This window comes from Microchirus variegatus (assembly GCF_963457635.1).
Source record: "Microchirus variegatus genome assembly, chromosome: 14".
Lineage (NCBI taxonomy): Eukaryota > Metazoa > Chordata > Actinopteri > Pleuronectiformes > Soleidae > Microchirus > Microchirus variegatus.
Genome location: NC_139815.1, coordinates 5,394,835 through 5,415,125, shown reverse-complemented (window position 1 = coordinate 5,415,125; position 20,291 = coordinate 5,394,835). Strand labels below are relative to the sequence as shown.

The 20,291-nt window shown below is 43.8% G+C and overlaps 1 protein-coding gene across 1 annotated transcript in view; it reads left to right on the top strand.

Moving 5' to 3' along the window:
- Positions 1-6,573: 6,573 nt before the first annotated feature.
- The window catches only part of ano1a (anoctamin 1, calcium activated chloride channel a), a gene marked incomplete at both ends in the record, with an annotated part of 68,571 nt that continues 54,853 nt past the window's right edge, over positions 6,574-20,291 (top strand). Inside the window, 3 exons of the mRNA XM_083901030.1 lie at positions 6,574-6,671; positions 6,730-6,759; positions 7,384-7,601. Of these exons, the coding sequence (XP_083757156.1) occupies positions 6,574-6,671; positions 6,730-6,759; positions 7,384-7,601 (346 nt within the window). The remainder of the gene's footprint in view (positions 6,672-6,729; positions 6,760-7,383; positions 7,602-20,291) is intronic.

The window sequence follows — 20,291 nt, the reverse complement described above, 5'->3', positions numbered from 1 at the left end:
TGAATGCAATGCAGCGTAGGGCGGTTTCCATTTCCTGGTTCATCCTTTCAGTCTGTCCACTGGATTGAGGATGTTAACCAGAAGAGAAGCTGACAGTGGCCCCCAACAGCTGGCAAAACTCTGTCCAGAAATGAGAGGTGAATAGCGGCCCCCGGTCTGAGACAAAGTCACAGGGGAGGCCGTCCAGGCCGAAAACATGGTATAACATGAGTTCAGCAGTCTTTAGCAGATGGTAGTTTAGGTAACAGGGCGAACTGGGCTGATTTAGAAAATCTATTCACAATGGTGAGAATGGTAGTGTTATCTTCTGAAGGCGGCAATCCGGTGACAAAGTCCAGAGAGACATGGGATCAAGGAAGATGAGGAATAGGCAGAGGTTGCAGCCGGACGGGGCGTGGCGATAAGTCTTGTGCTGAGAGCAGATCTGGCAAGTGGCGATAAGCTCCTTTAAACCAAACTGGTCTGAACTGAGGCAGAAGTGTTAGGGGTAGGTAGCACAGCAGAATAGAGCCAGTTAGCCAGCCGATGTGTGGCTTGTGTCTTTTTAACCTCGGGGAACCTGAGGAGTACATACAGTGGGTCCAGTGTTCACTTTCCTTGGATTTGTTTCACTGAATAAACAGGAAATATTTGGCACATTGCTGTTGAATGCTCAGGTTTGCTTCCAGTTGGGTTCTCACCAGCCAGTTGAAAGTACAGTGGGCTTATAAGAGTGTGTTGATGAAATCCTGAGCATTGAGCAATGAGCAATGATCAAGGACCTACCTAGTTGGTGATAATTCTCTGCAGGTTTGTTATAATGAGAAACTGTTAAGCATGATACACAATCATGTGATTCATTGTTTATATGAATATTTTTTATTTATGATTTATTATTTTTTTATTCAAAGAATGTAGTTTCTATTTTTCAACACAATGTAAGATAGTGGAGTCTGAGTGATGACTGATTTCACTCTCTTGAGTTGGAGAATAATGCCACACTGTCTGGCTCTATAGGGCTCTTGGTTGTTTACAAACATTGTGAATGCGCGAGCAGCTCGGGTGCAGAAGGGCACCTCTCAGCGTTTAAGTAGCAGTGTTGTCGTGAAGTTAGTCGGCTCTCATGGACAAATTCAGACGGCTAAAAAATGTGAGATGTTTTCCTCGTACTACGCCGCCAGCTTGTCCTCTAGTGATAAAGCAAGTTATGCTTGGAAATTCACCTTGGTGAATCGGATACAGCTTGATAAGACATGCTTTAGGCACCAGTGAGTGGATTAATGACGAGACGAAGTGGCCCTGTGAAGAAAGTACCAACTAAAAGAGTGAAAATGTTACTGTGGTTATATGTACTTCTTTCACTTCACATTAAAATGATTTATAATATATTGTGTAGTGTCAAAATCAAGGCTGCCAAAATAAAAACAAAACAAATGATGTCATCTGAGGTTGGATAGGATTAGGAATTAGTTGATGTTTTGGAGATAAAGTCAATTTTTTATATTGCTCCACAAAAAAACACTAGTCAAATTACCAACTTAATCAATTATTAATGAATCAATTTCATCAGTTTCAGTTCCAACGAAAGTAATGTATACTCGATACACAGGTGAATTAAGTAATTTCACCATTTATTTTAATCACTTAAGGCCATCTTGGCACTGAGGCCTATACTCAAATACAAAACAAGCCTGCAATAATCAGAGAACTTTAGAAGAGCTGTCAGAGAATTCTGCAGTGTATAGGCCAGAGTGTGAAAGCCAGAACAATTTACTGCTAGTGTCTGCCGCAATATGGGGAAAGCAGGCAATTACCTGGGACTCTTAGAAAAGACGGAGCCATGAGAACAGCTACGTTCTACCACAGCAATAAAGCCATCTTCAAGTGTTATCATTGGCTAAGTAAAGGATGGATAGAAACATAGTCCCAAAGCTTTGGTTTGATGTAGGGCCCCCTCTGAAGCAGGACATATTGTTACGCTTTTCCCTTTAAAGGGAAAAGCCGAGGACTTAGGCGTGGACCCGAATGCAGAGCAGGACAACCAGGTATCAATATAACAATATTTATTATAATAATAATAAATATACAAACAACAATAGCCGACCAGCGGTATACTCAATAAGAATATATATATATATATATATAACAATAACAATATAGATATAAGAATATAGATATAATTATAGATATATATAGATATATAAACAAACGACGAGCACGTGCTGTGTTAGCTAACGTGACAACGGGGACAGAGACAGAAACGGGTTGAATGTCCAGCGAACGCAAAGTCAGCGTCTTCAACGACTCTTCGTGGCGACACAGTTCGTGATTGTTCCTCCAGGGAACGGACTCACTCGAGATGACGAAGAGCGGAGTCGGGAAGCACACGAAGATCGAAGAAGGGCGACGAGGCGATGCTGGCGTGGAGATGACAACGGGAACGGAGAGGAACAGGAGGTAGCGATTCCGGGGTGGAAAGGAATCCGCAGGAAACTCCGTGATCCTCTCTTGACAGGAGACGTGGTGACCTGAACAAAGACGTGAGGTAAGGACGAACGAAGTCAGGATTTCTAGCAGCAAAGAACGAGTAGTTACCAAGCGAGCGAAAACATGGATCTGACACCAGAAGACGCGAAGCTCCGCCTTATAAGCCCACGTGATCGCTGATCAGGAGCAGCTGGGCTGGAGCTGCGCAGGTGGAAGTCATTCTGGTGTCATCAGGGAAACTAGGTCAGCCACGCGCCTGCGAATGTTAAGTATTCTGTTAACAGTAAACGCTTCTCCGCCCTCGATCATCCTGGGCGGAGGCGGGGGATCGGCGGGAGGGACCAGTTCGGACTCGACCACCGGCTTGATGAGGGACACATGGAAGGTTGGATGGATCTTCAGAGCTTGGGGTAACTTGAGGCGGACGGATGTGGCGTTGATCATTCTGTCAACCAGGTAGGGGCCAATGAATCTGGGTGCCAGCTTGCGGGATTCGACCTGTAGGGGTAGGTCCTTGGTAGAAAGCCAAACCTTTTGGCCAGGAACATATTCAGGAGCAGGAGTCCGGTGGCGATTGGCCTGATCTTGGGAGCGTTGGGACGCCCTGAGGAGGGAGGCTCTAACCTCCTCCCAAACCGCCTGGCAGCGCTCCATATTGGCGTGGACAGATGGAACCGCCGCGTCTCTCTCCTGGTACTCGAAGAGGGGGGGCTGGTAGCCGAGAGACGCCATGAAAGGGGAGACGCCTGTTGACGCAGAGGTGAGGGAGTTGTGTGCATACTCGATCCAAGGTAAGAAGGAGCTCCATTCCTCTGGATGGCGGGCAGCGACACAGCGTAGGGCCACCTCCATACTTTGGTTGGCCCTTTCCGTTTGTCCATTTGACTGAGGGTGATAGCCTGAGGATAGACTGGCAGACGCCCCCAGCGCAGAACAGAACGCCTTCCACACCTGGGAGGCGAATTGGGGACCCCGGTCCGACACAATGTCCGTTGGAAAACCATGAATTCGGAAGACGTGTTGGACCAAAACCTCTGCTGTTTCCATGGCAGAGGGGAGGGCGGGGAGGGGGATGTAGTGGACAGTCTTAGAGAAACGATCGATGACAGTGAGGACAGTGGTGTGATTGTTGGATGTGGGAAGTCCGGTGACGAAGTCGACAGCGATGTGTGACCAGGGGCGATGGGGAATGGGAAGGGGGTGTAGTAATCCAGATGGGGGACGATTTGACGATTTCCTCTCGAGCAGGTGGGGCACGCCGAGACGAAGGAGGTTACATCCTGAGACATGGTGGGCCACCAGAAGCGCTGTTTCAGGAGTTGGAGAGTACGAGCGCCCCCAGGGTGGCAAGCCAGTCTTGAGGAGTGACCCCATTGGAGAACCTCCGAACGAGTGACCTCCGGCACGAATAGCCGGTCGGGAGGTCCTCCTCCGGGGTCAGGCTCGTTGGCCTGAGCCTCGCGGACTCTGGTTTCCACAGGCCACGTAGCTGCGCCGAGGATACAGGTAGAGGGTAGGATGGTGCTTGGTTCCAGCTCCGGGGGATCAGGTGAGTAGATTCGGGAGAGGGCGTCGGGCTTGACGTTACGGGAGCCAGGACGGAATGTCAGGGTGAAGTGGAATCGGCCCAGGAAAAGGGCCCAGCGGGCCTGCCGGGAGTTGAGCCGTCGGGCGTTCTGGAGGTAAGCCAGGTTTTTGTGGTCCGTCCAAACGATAAAGGGTTGGGCGGTCCCCTCCAGCCAGTGTCGCCACTCCTGCAGGGCCAGGACGACCGCCAGGAGCTCCTTGTTGCCTACGTCGTAGTTTCTTTCAGCCGGGGATAGTTTGCGACTGAAGAAGGCGCAGGGATGGAGTTTCTGGTCGACGTGGCTGCGCTGGGAGAGGACCGCCCCTACCCCAGTGTCGGATGCGTCGACTTCGACCACGAACTGGAGATCAGGATCCGGGTGCGACAAGATGGGAGCGGAGGTGAACATCTCCTTCAGGCGTAAGAAGGCAGATTCCGCATCGTTGGACCACAGGAACGTCTGCTTGGGAGAGGTGAGATTAGTTAACGGTTCAACAATGCGGCTGTAGTTGCGAATGAAACGTCTATAAAAGTTAGCAAATCCTAGGAAGCGTTGTAATTGCTTCCTAGATGTGGGTGTGGGCCAGTCTTTTACTGCTGAGATCTTAGATGGATCAGGGGCCAAACTGCCTTCCTTGACAATGAACCCCAAATAGGGAACCGACTGTGAGTGGAAGCTACATTTTCCAGCTTTTACAAATAGTTTGTTCTCCAGCAGTCGCTGGAGAACGAGGCGGACATGCTGGACGTGTTCCTCCTTCGTCTCAGAAAAAATCAGGATATCGTCTAGATAAACGAAGAGGAACTTGTCCAGCATGTCGCGCAGAATGTCATTGACGAGGTGTTGGAACACCGCAGGAGCGTTGGTAAGGCCAAATGGCATCACCAGATACTCAAAATGTCCACTAGGTGTGTTGAAGGCTGTTTTCCATTCGTCCCCCTCCCTGATTCGAACCAAGTGATAGGCGTTACGTAGATCCAGCTTGGAAAACACCTTGGCCTTGCTGAGGGGGTTGAAGGCGGCATCTAGGAGAGGAAGAGCGTACCTGTTCTTGACAGTGATGTCGTTTAAACCTCTGTAGTCGATACATGGGCGGAGGGACCCGTCTTTTTTCTCCACGAAAAAGAACCCTGCCCCCACAGGAGACGATGATGGTCGGATGAGACCTGCTGCTAGCGACTGGTTGATGTAGTCCTCCATACTCTGGCGCTCGGTGCGGGAGAGGTTGTAGAGCCTCCTTGACGGGAGGTTGGCGCCAGGCAGGAGGTCGATGCAGCAGTCATAGGGTCGGTGCGGAGGTAGGGAGAGGGCTCGGTCCTTAGAGAAGACCTCAGAGAGGTCGTGATACACCTCGGGAACGTTGGAGAGGTCTGGGGGTGCTGGCGGTTCACTGGGTGGCCTGGTCGAGGATGGTTGAGCGGAACGAAGACATCGGGAGTGACAGGAGACGCTCCAACCGGAGAGACGACCAGAGGGCCAGTCGAACGACGGGTTGTGGAGGGAAAGCCAGGGAAGTCCCAGGACCACCGACGCCGAGGAAGCGGGGATCAGGAAGAGTTGGACCTCTTCGACGTGGTTCCCGGACAAAGTCAGAGTAAGGGGAACGGTGCGGTGAGTCACCTCGGCCAGTAGTTTGTCATTGAGATCAGAAATAGTCTTCGGTTTGTCTAATGGTATCGTCGGAATGCCGGCCTGTACAGCGAACTGAGTGTCTATGAAGCTTTCATCAGCTCCGGAATCCACCAAACAAGTAGTGGCAATGTTCTCCTGGCCCCAGCGAAGTTGGGCCTTTAAAGACACACGGGTGGGTGCAGGACAGGAAATGGTCCGGCTCACCAGCACTCCTGCATGAGCTGGTGAGCCTAGGCTTTTGGGCGAAGCGTACAAGCGGCGATGAGGTGACCCATTTGTCCACAGTATAGGCAGGCTCCCATCTGCCTCCGACGCTGTCTCTCCGTCGTCGAAAGACGAGTGCGACCCAGCTGCATGGGCTCTGAATAGCTATGAGGCCTAACGCTAGCAGCTAGCTCCTGGAGAGCGGAGGCTACGTCGGTGAGCAACCCCTCGTGCCGACGGATAGCTTCGCTGTGTGCTACGAGCGCCTGTATAACCTGGTCTCTGTCTGCCGGGTCCATGGTTGGTCAGATCCAACTGTTACGCTTTTCCCTTTAAAGGGAAAAGCCGAGGACTTAGGCGTGGACCCGAATGCAGAGCAGGACAACCAGGTATCAATATAACAATATTTATTATAATAATAATAAATATACAAACAACAATAGCCGACCAGCGGTATACTCAATAAGAATATATATATATATATATATAACAATAACAATATAGATATAAGAATATAGATATAATTATAGATATATATAGATATATAAACAAACGACGAGCACGTGCTGTGTTAGCTAACGTGACAACGGGGACAGAGACAGAAACGGGTTGAATGTCCAGCGAACGCAAAGTCAGCGTCTTCAACGACTCTTCGTGGCGACACAGTTCGTGATTGTTCCTCCAGGGAACGGACTCACTCGAGATGACGAAGAGCGGAGTCGGGAAGCACACGAAGATCGAAGAAGGGCGACGAGGCGATGCTGGCGTGGAGATGACAACGGGAACGGAGAGGAACAGGAGGTAGCGATTCCGGGGTGGAAAGGAATCCGCAGGAAACTCCGTGATCCTCTCTCGACAGGAGACGTGGTGACCTGAACAAAGACGTGAGGTAAGGACGAACGAAGTCAGGATTTCTAGCAGCAAAGAACGAGTAGTTACCAAGCGAGCGAAAACATGGATCTGACACCAGAAGACGCGAAGCTCCGCCTTATAAGCCCACGTGATCGCTGATCAGGAGCAGCTGGGCTGGAGCTGCGCAGGTGGAAGTCATTCTGGTGTCATCAGGGAAACTAGGTCAGCCACGCCCCCTGCAGGAGAAGGAGAGAGGAGAACACAGAGCAGCAACGAACAAAAATAACAACAACAGTCTGTGGTGCGAATGTGGATCGTGACACATATGCCATTAAATAGAATATATGTATATATACATATATATTACGTCTGGCAATAAATTAACTAATTACTCTCAAGTTTGAATTAATTAGTAATAGTAACACAGAACTTCGCGATTTCAAAGAGAATCAAGCCTATAAGCTTGGGTCTATCAAGTGCCAATCACAAAAAAAATATCAGATTGAGATTCAGAAAACTTTATTTATACTAGAGGAGCAATTCAAGAGCAAAGAGTGGCACACTGGGGACACCAAAGAAAGGTGCAGTGGAACAGCCTACATGTGTGGTCGAGTACAGAACATACATATCATTACACTGAGGCCTGTGTATCAATGTTCAGCCACAAGAGAGCCCAGGGAATTCAAAGACCTCAAAAGCAGAACAGCCTGGGGAAGAAAGCTCGCTCTCCTCCTCTGGGTCCTGCAGGCCGGACACCACAGCCTGTGACCAGACAACAGTCTCTTGAATGTAGGAAAAAGAGCATGGGAGTGGTCGTTGAGGATCCGGGCAGCCATGCCATGAACCTGCTGTACGTAGATTGTGCTCAGGGAGCGAGTGGTTAGTCCAATAATTCTGGAACACAACTGGACTGTACTGTGAAGCCGTTGGAACCAGCAGACTATAGAGGTTAATATGATTAGTAGGATCTTATTACTGACAGAGGAGTTCAATTTCAAATTTCATTAGTAGGTACATTCTCTGATGGCACTTCCTCAGGATCACCTCAGTGTTAGAAGAGAACCTCAGGTGGTCGTCGAAGATGGTCCCCAGCTCCCTCCATCGACGAGAAGGTAATCATCTCCTTGGTCTTGCTGACCTTCAGCTCCAATTGGATGGTGTCACATCACTCCACAAACTTCTGGGGGGCTGGTCCATGGTGCTGGGTGGGGCCGGACAGCAGGGACAGGAGAACTGTATCGTAAGCAAACTTCACCATATGACAGTTGGGCTGTGAGGTCCTGCACTCATTGGTGAAGCTGTGCAGTGCTCCAGTGGCATATTCGTATAGTCCATAATATAATTATCTGAAAAGTAACCAATTTGAGATTTTAGACAATCCCTGATTTGTAGAAATTTCCAAAAATGTTCAAGTTTAAATTCGGAGATTAAGTCCTCATAGGACATGAATTGTCCATTTTTATATAGATCTCCTATGGTACCGATACCCCTTGAGCGCCACTGCTTCCAGTACACCTACACTTTACCAACACGGATGGTAGGATTAAACCATAATGAACCATACGGTTGTACATGGTGCGACAGTCTATACATTTGATGTAATTTGGCCCATACTTCCCTACTGTTTTCTATGTAGGTGGGAGTCACATCAGCAATCACCATGGAGGCAGCAGTGGAGCAAAAACCCTCAAAATTCTGAACTACTCACTGAAAATGTGATTATTATCCAAAAGCTGTCTTCACCACCATGGAAAATAGACACATAATTATTAAAAAGGTCTCTTTTTAGTGAGACTAGTTACTAAACAATAAGGAAATTCCCAGGCGGTAAATTTATGAACACATAAAACACAGGCTCAATTTGGTTATTAGTTATTGTTTATTAACCTTACGTTTCTTAATTCTTCAAATTTGCTACACGCAGACACACACACATAAAGATCCTTCCTGACCAGCACTATGTATCTATTTGAGACTGTGAGAAAATGTTCTTGTTGTCTGTGGAAGGGTTAAAACTAAGAGCATGTTTTAATTTCAGTCTTGTCATGGCAGGAAGTCTGTGTATGGATGTGTGCGTGAGCAAGACAGCGATAGACGCAGTGTGTGTTTGGAGGAGTGGGCGGACAACAGGAAGCAGAGGGAATGGTGTACACATGGGAAACATAGGAGATATTTTTGCTGGGGACACTGGTGTGAGGAGGGCTGTTTGACGTCGGTCCTGTTCACACTAATGCTAAATATGGCAACCTGTGCTAATATTAGTCTTACCATTCATTTCTTACTGAGGGTTTGTAGTTTAGCTGTAGACAGACATTAAGCTTAAGCTTTTTAAACTGACAGGAGAGACAAAAATGTTAATAAAATATGACAGTTTTTGTTTTTAACAATAGGTGTCAGACTGTAGATAGACTGTTACATTTCTCTTAAGAGAGGAGAGAGAGAGCACACGGAAGCAGCAGAGGAAAACAAACAATAATATTGCTGGAAGGTGAGGTGAGAGTGGATCGTGACATAGACATTACGATAGATTCAAGGGTAGAAATGAGCTGTAAAATAGCTTTGTAAACTGACAGGAGAGACACAAATGTGAAACAAAATGTGACAATGTTTTTTGTTTTTTTTAACAATGGCTGTAGCTTTTAAATTCTGACAAATCTGTTTTTTTTTTTTCATCTTTGTCAATTTATCATTTCATTGCAATATTGCTGCGCCTAGATCACCTTCTTGCTTTGAGGTTTGTTGTTTCCATCAACTCTTTCATGCACATTTGGAGGTTTGCAGGTTCTCATCTCCATCTTATTTAACAAACATCTTATAAACAACCTTCAGTCTGGTGAGTGAAGGCCTGACCCACACAGACACTAGTCTGCTGTGATGGAAATCCTGAAGGAGGGTTGTTGATAGGGGGTACCTATACACTTTCTACACCCATGTGGAGAACATTTTTCACCACACCTCTCAAACAGGAAATGGTCTCCATTTTGGCAAGGTCCAAGCCCTCGTTTAAAAAAAGTCTTCCTCATCCTGCTTGACCAGCTGCCGCACCGTGCTGCAGAATCGCCATGTTGCCGGAGAAAATGCAGACTTTCAGGCAGAAGCGTAGCTTGTGAACAGGCAAGGCAGGCAACTGCTTGGGGCCCCGGGCCGATAGGGGGCCCCCGACACTCGCAGCCTGAGGTGAAATGTATTAAAAATTTGCAGTGACCAGCCGCATCCCCGTCCCCAACGGGCAATTTGCAATGATATCTCAGTAGGAAACCTTCCTAAAAGGGCCCCACCTCACAGTAATGAGAAAAGGGGAAAAAAGAGGATGAAGAAGAAAGACACACAGTTGTAAGTGGTGCTGCTGGCGCAAATAATGATATAATCCTAACATTAACAGTAAATGACTGCTGTTACTGAACAGTTACTTTGTCTAACTAACAGGGACACAGACTTGAACAGCAGCTAACATTAGCGTCAGAACGCTAGCTGACGCTGGGTTTAGTACCCCCAAGAAAACTATTTAACTTCTATACTTTATATTTTGTTTATAAGTTTATAATGTGAGTTATTTACAGTGTAAAGTATTTTTTTTTTTTACTAAGTTTATATACGTTTTACGTTAAGTTATTTACAGTATTTTATAGTTTTCTATGGTCCAGATGGATCAGAACCCCAAAACCATCAATGTTCATGGTAGGATCCAGGTTAGTGCCTGTCAGCCACGTCTCAGTGAAGCCATCACACACGTGTGTCCCTGAACTCATGCATAGGCCACACACGTTTGCAGTTCATAAGTCTTATTTAAGGACTGAACATTAGCCAGCAATATCATTGATAAGGGAAGACATTTCTCTCACTTGCTGGTTTGTTTACCAGGAGTAGCCGGACGCTTAAAACTTTGTATCGGATCATTGACACCAACTAAAAAGTCAGAATGATCTGACACCCCACAACTTAATAACTGAGTTGCGTCTAGGTCCACCACGTACTTGCTTGATTTAAATCCCAGGAGAAAGTCCCTTGTATACTGGATCCTTGTATACTGAGTCAGGCTTGACAAACAAACCCAGAGTGATATTCAGCACAATTGCCTGTAGTAGGAAGAAAAATATCACCATTGTAAGGCTCGATACGCACGGAGGAACACCCGTACACAAACTGATAAAAACTTGATAGTTTAAAAATAAGGACCCAGACAATATAGGCTACAAACAAACAAACAGACGTGGACACCTGCTACCAGTCGCCACAAGAGCAATGCCCAGAGCGTTTGGAGTATTTTATTCAGGAGTTAATCAGACAGGGTGATTTCCTTGATGTATTTTCAGGGCACCTCCATTATTCTTTGTTGATTGGAGTTAAATACATATGGACAAAGCTAACTGCAGCAAAGAGGGCCCACTTCCCCCAGAAGAAAGAGGCCATCCTTCAAAGCAGACTTCTCATAAAGTCTTAGAAAGGGTTGAAATGCAGACTCCACACAAAGGAAGTTTCTATGTGTTTTATTTTGTTATGGGCAGTTTCCCATATCTGTAGCATAAGGTGTATTCAGGGAGGAGTGGGGAATAGGGAAGGACAAAGCAAATTGTGAATATGGCATCATATTTAAAGGAATGGGAGCTGTCGAGAGGCACCTGCAGGCCGCCAGTGTCCCATGCATGGCCCAGTGGACAGAATGTAAAACAACCACTTGATGTTAAGTTAAAATGTATTAAATATTTTATATTAAAAATAGTGGGGAATGGAGCTTGCGAGTACTGTAATGAAGTAAAGTGAAATACAACGTGGTGTCAACACAGGAGCTTTTATTCTGAATAGTAAACCGGAAGTTTATTTTCCTACTTCCTCTCCCTCTTTGCAGCCTAAAAGAGAAGGGGGGGGGGGGCTTGAGGAGGACGGTTGGTGACGTAGAACTGGTAAGAGCCAGCTAATAGGAACATTGAAATGTGATGGGAGGTGTTTATCCAGGGAAGGCAGTACACACACCCATTTGTTAACACAAAATACGTAATTCTAATACTTTACAATAAACAATTGAATAATATTACAAGATAACCATATACACTAGTTTTAACCTGAAAAAAAAGTTGTTTGAGGGTTTTTACTCTTTAAGTGAAAAATTCCACCAATAGCCGATACAATACGAGCAAGCGTCTGGTTTCAGCTTTTCTGCAGGTTTTGGGTGTGGCGTGTAAAACAACACCCAGGGCTATGAATGCCATGGTGTTACTGAGAAACATAATAGATGGAGGAAAAAGCTCATGCAAATGTATACTGACCTCTGACAATACACTGCTCAGTCCCTTACCCAAAGTACCGGGGGTGTTTGTGTTTCTGTCAGCAGTTTTTCAGCAGTATTTGAAATGACACCTATCTAGGAAAATATTTTAAAAATAGCACTCCCTGGTTTTAATTTGCCACTACATGTGTGAAACAGCAGGTGGCTTCTGGTTCCAAAATGTCCTGAAGCTGTGTTTTGGTAGCAGACATTTCAATGTTGTTTTAGTCACACTTTTAAAATAATTCAGATATAATTACTTCAATTAAAATGTCTAAGAAGTGACTAGGACTGTGAGTATAACTGCATGTCTGCACACGTTTTTCCTTAATGCAGGCAGACAAGCAGCAAGACATGCCTATTCAAACTCCCAAGGAGCAACTCACAGGTCTGGGAGAATACAATTCCTCACTCATTTGATATCTGCATTCCAGTTGCAGCTTGTGCAGACATGCAGATGTTGGGACTGGGTTACGATACTATGGTAATCTGAATTGTTCGTTCTTCTTCTGCTCATCTTGTTCGAGTCATGGGGGAAGCTGGAGCCCATACCAGCAAACGTAGGGTGAAAGGCTGGTTATATCCTCACCAGTCAGTCACAGTACTTATAGAGTCTGAAGACCACCATTTACTTTGCTTTGTAAACACCCACAAACCTTGTTTGGTAAGATTGTGTCACTGAGGTGGGCAATGAGCAGTTTACAAAGAAACACACTTTTTACAGTTGGAAAAGACTGTCTTGTGAAGAGATACAGTGACAAACATACCGTTTTACATAAATATATATACATATACAGTATATAATAAGTAAACAAGCATTTTGTTGAAGCACTTGGAGCTTTTGCTCTGCTGATTCCATGTCTGTCTGTCACTCTTTGCAGTGAACTGTGTCTGTGAGAGGTACGTAACTACAGTCCCACTGCAGGTCCACACATGCCTCTCACTTAAGCAGTTTTACATTTCTCTGCGCACTTGCACATAGAAACACACATCTATCTCCCTCTCTTATTGTCAAGATTCAAGATTCAAGATAAACTTTGTCGCTGAATGATATTTGTGCTGGACAGCAGTGCCACTGCAGGCCACATTCAATTGAAAAACGATGTTGAACACATAATCTCATACAGAATCTAACTAATTCTTCCATTGTGCAAGAACAGCAGACATTGAGGTGATGTCACAGTGTATTTGGTTTCCTTAGTGCAATAGTGTATTTTAAATTCAATAAAAACATTCTAAATGTCAGAATCAAGATAAAATCAGACTATCAAACTATTTACTTTTGTGGTAATAATTTTAATGGTTGGATAATATGATTCATTTATGACTTCTCATAGAAGCCCAGCAAGTCAACTTAAATTTGGGCATAAAAAGGTGTCAAATAAATAACAATAACATTTTTAGCTTTAAGCAAGTTTTTTAAGAATTGTAAAACATTTGTGTTTTCTCATTTTTATATTATGACAGGTGGTCTAATACATACAGTCACCCGCTTCACGATGTGTGTGTGTGTGTGGTTGTGTGTGTCATCATAAACCCCCACTGACATGTCCCTGGGCGCAGTGTAAGTAGGAGGAGATAATTTACCTGAGGAGCACTTCCTTCTCTGCTCAGTCTCACCAGGTAAGTGGGAAGTGTTGCCAGACCTTGTGTACCTGCTGCTACTGGAACGGATACCGGCTCACTCGGGCGTAACGGTTAGCACTCTTTTCTAATTATGACTTTATTTTACTAGGAACCACACTTATTGACTCTATTTTCAACCATTATGTGAGTTTGGAGCTGAAGTCCTTGGCTTATTTGTCGTTATGGACTAGACAGGGCAGCGGGATGAGGTGATGGTGGGGGATCAGGACGCCGGTAGGGTGTCACCTTTACCAGCTTCATCTGTGCCACAGACTCACAGTGACTTAAGTCCCCAGCGCACTGACTTTCGGGCAAGATCAGGTGCTCTTGCTGTGCAAAGAGAAGCGGAAAGAGGAATGTTTTTCTTTCTTTCTTTCTTTCTTTCTTTCTTTCTTTCTGTCTTTCTTTCTTTCTTTCTTTCTCTCTTTCTCTCTTTCTTTCTTCCACCTCGCGCCTGACGCACGCGTAGGCGGCACCTGCTGTCGTAGTGATACTGCGTTCATGTTGTATTGCAGTATTCACGGAAGACTCTCCGTTCTCACCCCCTCCAACTCTGGACTGTCACGTTTATTATACACCCTGACTTTCCAGTCTGGCTATTATATTTAATGAATGTGTGTGTATTTAGAGTTGCTGATTGGACGTAGAAGCGCAGTGAAAAGACACAAGGTGAGGCAGACCCTTGCCCAGTACCTTGCCGCACTGAGGGGGGCGCATGAGAGCCCAATAGGTCCTTGTTGCTGTTCTTGCAGGTTACAGAAGCAAAAGACGCTCTCTTACAAATATAACATTGTTTCTTATCCAAATATGTATCTGGGTGCTTCAGCATCATGATTCATGACAGTACCTGGTATATAGTGATCACTGTAAAAGAAGAATCCATTGTCTGCAGTGGTGGTGAATTTAATTTTGTTATTATTATTATTTATATTATTATATTTATTTATTTTTGGGAGGGAGGGGGGGTTTCTCACACACGTATATATATGTGTGTGTGTATACTGGGCTATATACTGGCTATATAACCACAAGTGGTGATGTGTATGTATTAATTATTTGTAAATTTTGCCTGTATCACTCTGTTGTTTGCATAGCAGGCTTATACAAACAATAAACCCAAAGTATCACTGATCAGGCTGAGATCAGTAATGATGCTGCTGTACACGGACGCGTCTGCGAAACGCGCGTGTGTGTGGTTGTGTTTTGGTTGCGCGCGTCTCTGTGTAAAAATCCCATTAAACGGAGCACGTCCTCACAGGCAGAGGCGACGCGTCTCAGCACAGAATGGATCATGTCACGAGGCAAAATTATTGATAGCTGAAGTAGCTTGACTGTTTCTTGGTTTGTGTGCGCGTGTGTAGGGAAATACTGTCAGGAGACCGCCAGTTTCCTATAAGAATGAACAAGTGCTAGATATCCAAGTGTCTGGCGTTTCTATGCAACAGAGGCAGTCAGGCTCTGCGCTCATACGCAGGAATATATAGCCGTGGCTCGGTAGATCTGGCTCTCTGAAGGAACTGTGCGCCTTTTTCAACCCAATGGAGCGACACGGTGATGGAGGTGAGGCGAGTGCGCAGGAGCCAGGTAAGAGCACTTCGTTCTTGCACAGATGCCTCTCTCCATGTTGTCAGGAATGCAGGCAGAGGCGATTCTAGAGTCTGTCGGGGCCGAAGCAGAAATTCCCAGGGGACTCTTCTGACCAGTGTTTATCACCATTATGTCATAAATAATCTGACACCAGCGAAAAATGTCTGAAGTCAAAAAGTTTTTTTTTATTCCAAATGAATGAAATAACATGGAAAAACCTTGTAATTTGAAAATAAATAAAGTATGTGAATATATGTCAAGAAAAATAAAATACTGTAAATAACCTAAACAAAACTAAATAAACTTAGTAAAAAAAAATACACATTACACTGTAAAGAACCCACATTATAAGACAATATAAATATATAGAACAATAAAATACTGTAAATAACTTGAAAAAACCCTATATAAACTTAAATATACACTACACTGTAAATAACTCACATTATAAACAAAATATAACGTATAGAAGTTACATTTCTTGGCGGTACTAAACCTACAGCAGGAAATTTCTCATCAGCACCTTTGAAGCACTGTTTCTACTATTTAGCGTTAGCGTCAGCTAGCATTCTGACGCTAATGTTAGCTGCTGTTCAAGTCTGTGTCCGCATTAGTTAGACAAAGTAACTGTTCAGTAACAGCAGTCATTTACTGTTAATGTTATGATTATATCATTATCTGCAGCATCACTTACAACTGTGTCTTTCTTTCTTTTTTCTTCCTCCTCTTTTTTTTCTTCCTCTTCTAACTTCCTGTTTGATAACTCCTCTTCATTTTCCTTCAGCTTCATTTACAACTTGCAGAACGATAACTTCACACAGGTTAACGTGAGGTGGGGCCCCTATAGGGAGGTTTCCTACTGAGATTTCATTGCAAATTGCCCATTGTTGTTTATGGGGACGGGGATGCGGCTGGTCACTGCACATTTTTAATACATTTCAGTAAAAACAGCCCTCAGGCTCCGAGTGTCGGGGCCCCCAGCAGTTGCCTTCCTTGTCTGTTCACAGGCTTCTCGTCTGAATGCAGGAATGTGATGATGTTGACGTTGAAGCACAGAATAGTCCTCACATTTGCTATGTTGTTGCTATGAGCGTGATCGGTTTTAACACAGGTGGATGTTTGTACTCTCTAGTGCTTTCTATGAATGATCAATAAATAGTTTTTCTAGGTTGAACATACAGTAATTTTTTGATATCAATTCCAGCTAATTGCAAAATGGGTGTAGTTCTCACGAGCCAGTTATTAACCAGTGAGCCAGTTAATAACTCAATGAATCAATCCAATTTTATTTGCATAGCCCAAAATGACAAAACGTATATATAGTATAATATAGTATAATAGTTTGTTTCAGGGGACTTCACAGAGTTGGTAACATCCTCTGTCCTTAGACCTTCGCCCAGGGTAAGGAAAAACTAGGAAACAGGGAAAAAAGGTCGAAACCTTAGGGAGAACCACAGGTGAGGGATCCACTCCCTGGACGGACAGACGTGAAGTAGATGTTACCCAAAACATACAATACACAATTACAAAGAATAGAAAGTAAAACGTCTTTAAATGCCAGGATCCATCTTGATCACTGGGTTTGTCACAGCCTGTAGCGAAGGCTGTTGTGGTCAGAGACTTGGGGATAACGGAGTCCTCTTTCCTGTCCTGACCTCATGTCGTTCACTGGTGTCAGCAGAACTGTAAGAGATTAAACATCAGTTAGATGTGCTACATGTGGATTTATGGGCTACATGTCATGGGGGGACATATACTGTGGCATGTTCCAAAAAGTTTTGTTTAGTCTAGGATCATTTGTTTTGTGATCAAGTAATTGTTTCTTTTCATTCCTATTTCAATTGTCTACATCACATGTGTCAAACTCAAGGCCCGGGGGCCAGATGTGGCCCGCCACATCATTTTATGTGGCGTGCAGAGGTCTATGCTGCTTTAAGGCCTGTGTTGACCATAAACTACATTTATGTAACGGTAACGCAAAGCATGGCAATTGTGTTAGAAGAAGAGAAGAGAAGTGACAGTATCTCGTCACTAGATTGCAGAGTATCATTGTATATGCATCATGCGATGAATAAAATTGAGATTGAAATATCCACAAATGATCCCAAAATGTCCACTAAGAGAAAGATTGATGCAGATGGAAGGCAGTTTCAAGAAAGATGGGAAGGCGAATACATGTTTATGCTTCAAGGAGAAAAACAGGTATGTCTTTTGTGTTATGAGGTGGTGTCGGTCGTCAAAGAGTATGATCTTTGGCGGTATTATGACACCAAACAAGGAGCCAAGTATGGCAAAGTTAGCCTTCAAGAAAAATAACAAATTGTCAAAGAATTAAAAGGCAAACTGTGATCGCAGCAGAATGTGTTCACAAAAGCCATAACTTATAAACCATGTGGCAGTGAAAGCTAGCTTTAATGTGGCTGAAGAAATCACCCATGCTTCAAAGTCTCTTTCTGAGGGTGCGTTTACATTTTGTTAGATTTATTCTGTCTTACAGTTACATCTGGGCCTTTGAGGGAAACCATTATGCTGATGTGGCCCTCAGTGAAAATGAGTTTGACACCCCTGGTCTAGGGATCGAGCCAAACAATAATGCTGAACTGTAGATCGGTTAAAACTACTTTAACAATCCTTAAAAAGTGGGTTAATCTCCGACAATTACCAGGGAAATGTCTGACATTTCAATATTTAACAGAGAAGTCTGGTTCGCGATGTTCCTCCACTCGTTTGTGTGGCTGTGTGTAGCAGAGCCAGAAGAAGGGGAGTGGTCAGTGACGTCACTATCCTGCGCCGCTCCGTATTGCGAACTCATTTGAATTTTGAGACACTTTTTGCGGCGAACATGAAAACGAAAAAGCATTTCTCTGTTTGCGTATTCTTTTAATTAAGGCACACAATAAGTAGTCTAGAAGTTGAAAATTAAAATGCAGTTTGGAATATTGATTATTCATTTTATTTATGAGTCAAAAATGCAGCTGCATTTTGAAAATGAAAAAGCATTTCTGTTAATGCATTTTAATTTTCAAATTTGACATTTCAAATTGGATTTTGTTACCTTTTTGCTGGAGGATGTTTTGAAAATTCAATCTTAAATGTAATTTTCTTTATCATTTTAATTAAGTCACAGAATGAGGAGTCTTGAATTTGAAAATGAAAATGCATTTTGAAATATATATTATTCATTTTATTTATGAGTCACAAAATGCAGCTCCATTTTGAAAATGAAAAAGCATTTCTGTTAATGCATTTTAATTTGAATAATGGCACTAATTTGCTTCCATACAGAACTGCAATTGCTGTGTTAGTCCACCATAACATGTAAACATGTTGTCTAACTGAACACACCAGAATATGTGTTTGGGAGTTGAATTACTATACATTCAGTTGCACTGAAACTGGTTTGATACTCCAATGCAGGTTCCATAGTTCATACCCATAGACTTTGACCTGGAAATAATAGAAGCAGGTACACAAAAGAAGGAAATGACAGTGAAAAAACATGAACAAATCCAGTCCAGTTTGTTTTTGGAGTGATGACGTGACTGAATTAATGCTCTGTTCTCTTAAATAATTAAATAATTAAAAAAATATTTCAGACAAAAATGGCTGATAGAAATCAAGGAATGGCACTCAACGACAAGCCGCCAGCTAAATTTGTTGTCTGTGACATAATAGGTTGACCTGAAAATGCCTTAATGCATTAAAATGTATCAATTAACACATGTCTGTTGAATTCCGTGACACATCAATATTAGTGCTGATGTTGTTAGCTGCAGTAAACAAATGTAAGCTGTGCAGAAATGACATCTGCGCTGCATCTTCACCAGGCGACAATGCCCCTACAGCTGATAACCAGGCTGAGGTCAATGAAGCTACTTTTTGGGGCTATTACTTGTCAGACAGAACAAATCCTCTCTTCTGGATGTAAACCATGTTGACTGGTGACAAGCAAACGTGTCATGTTTCAAAAGCTCTTCCGCTTAATATCTGTGTTTCTCAGGGACATCTGTGTCACAGAGAGTGTTCACAGACTTAATAAGACCATCATAAACTGACACAAATGATCAGCATTTCACTTTTACTCACTCACTCGATAGTTTAGTGATGTCCTTTAAAGATGTGATTTTACTTGTCTGAGTTACAAGTCATTAATTGTTATTGTCTTTTTCTTAAGCATTCAAGGATGCAGTTGTGCTGGCAGAGTTTACGATTTCTTAACCATTTTTCAGAAAATAGGAATGATAACAAAAACTTTTCTTCCACTCATTGTTAGTGGTTGGCTGAAGCCATTATTGTCAAGCAACTGTGTTTACTCTTTTGAAATCATAATCATAACACCAACTATCCAAATGACCCTGATCAAAAGTTTACATACTCCAGTTCTTAATGTATTTCCCCCTTTAACATCAATAACAGCTTGAAGTCTTTTGTGGTAGTTGTGGATGAGGCTCTTTATCTTCTCAGATGGTAAAGCTGCCCATTCTTCCTGGCAAAAAGCCTCCAGTCGCTGTAGATTGTCTTGCTGTCTTGCATGAACTGCATGTTTGAGGTCTCCCCAGAGTGGCTCAATGATATTGAGTTCAGGAGACTGAGATGGTCACTCCATAACCTTCACTTATTTTGCTGTAGCCAATGACAGGTCGACTTGGCCTTGTGTTTTGGATCATTGTCATGTTCGAATGTCCAAGTACGTCCCATGCGCAGCTTCCGGGCTGATGAGTGCAAATTTTCTTTCACAGGAGGAATGGTGCACCTTTCATCATAGACCTTTTTGACTCCAAATGTAGTGTTTATGGATGTGGTCATAAACTTAAATTTTGGTCTCATCACTCCAAATGACTTTGTGCCAGAAGGCTTGGGGCTTGTCTCTGTGCTGTTTGGTGTATTGTAAGTGGGATACTTTGTGGTATTTGTGTAGTAATGTCTTTCTTCTAGCAACTCGACCATGTAGCCCATCTTTGTTCTCCTTAGTGCCTCCTTATTGTGCATCTTGAAACAGCCACACCACATTTTTTTTATTTGTGGGTTTTTAGTTGGTCTACCTGACCGTAGTTTGGTTTCAACAGAACTCTTCATTTTCAACTTCTTAATTA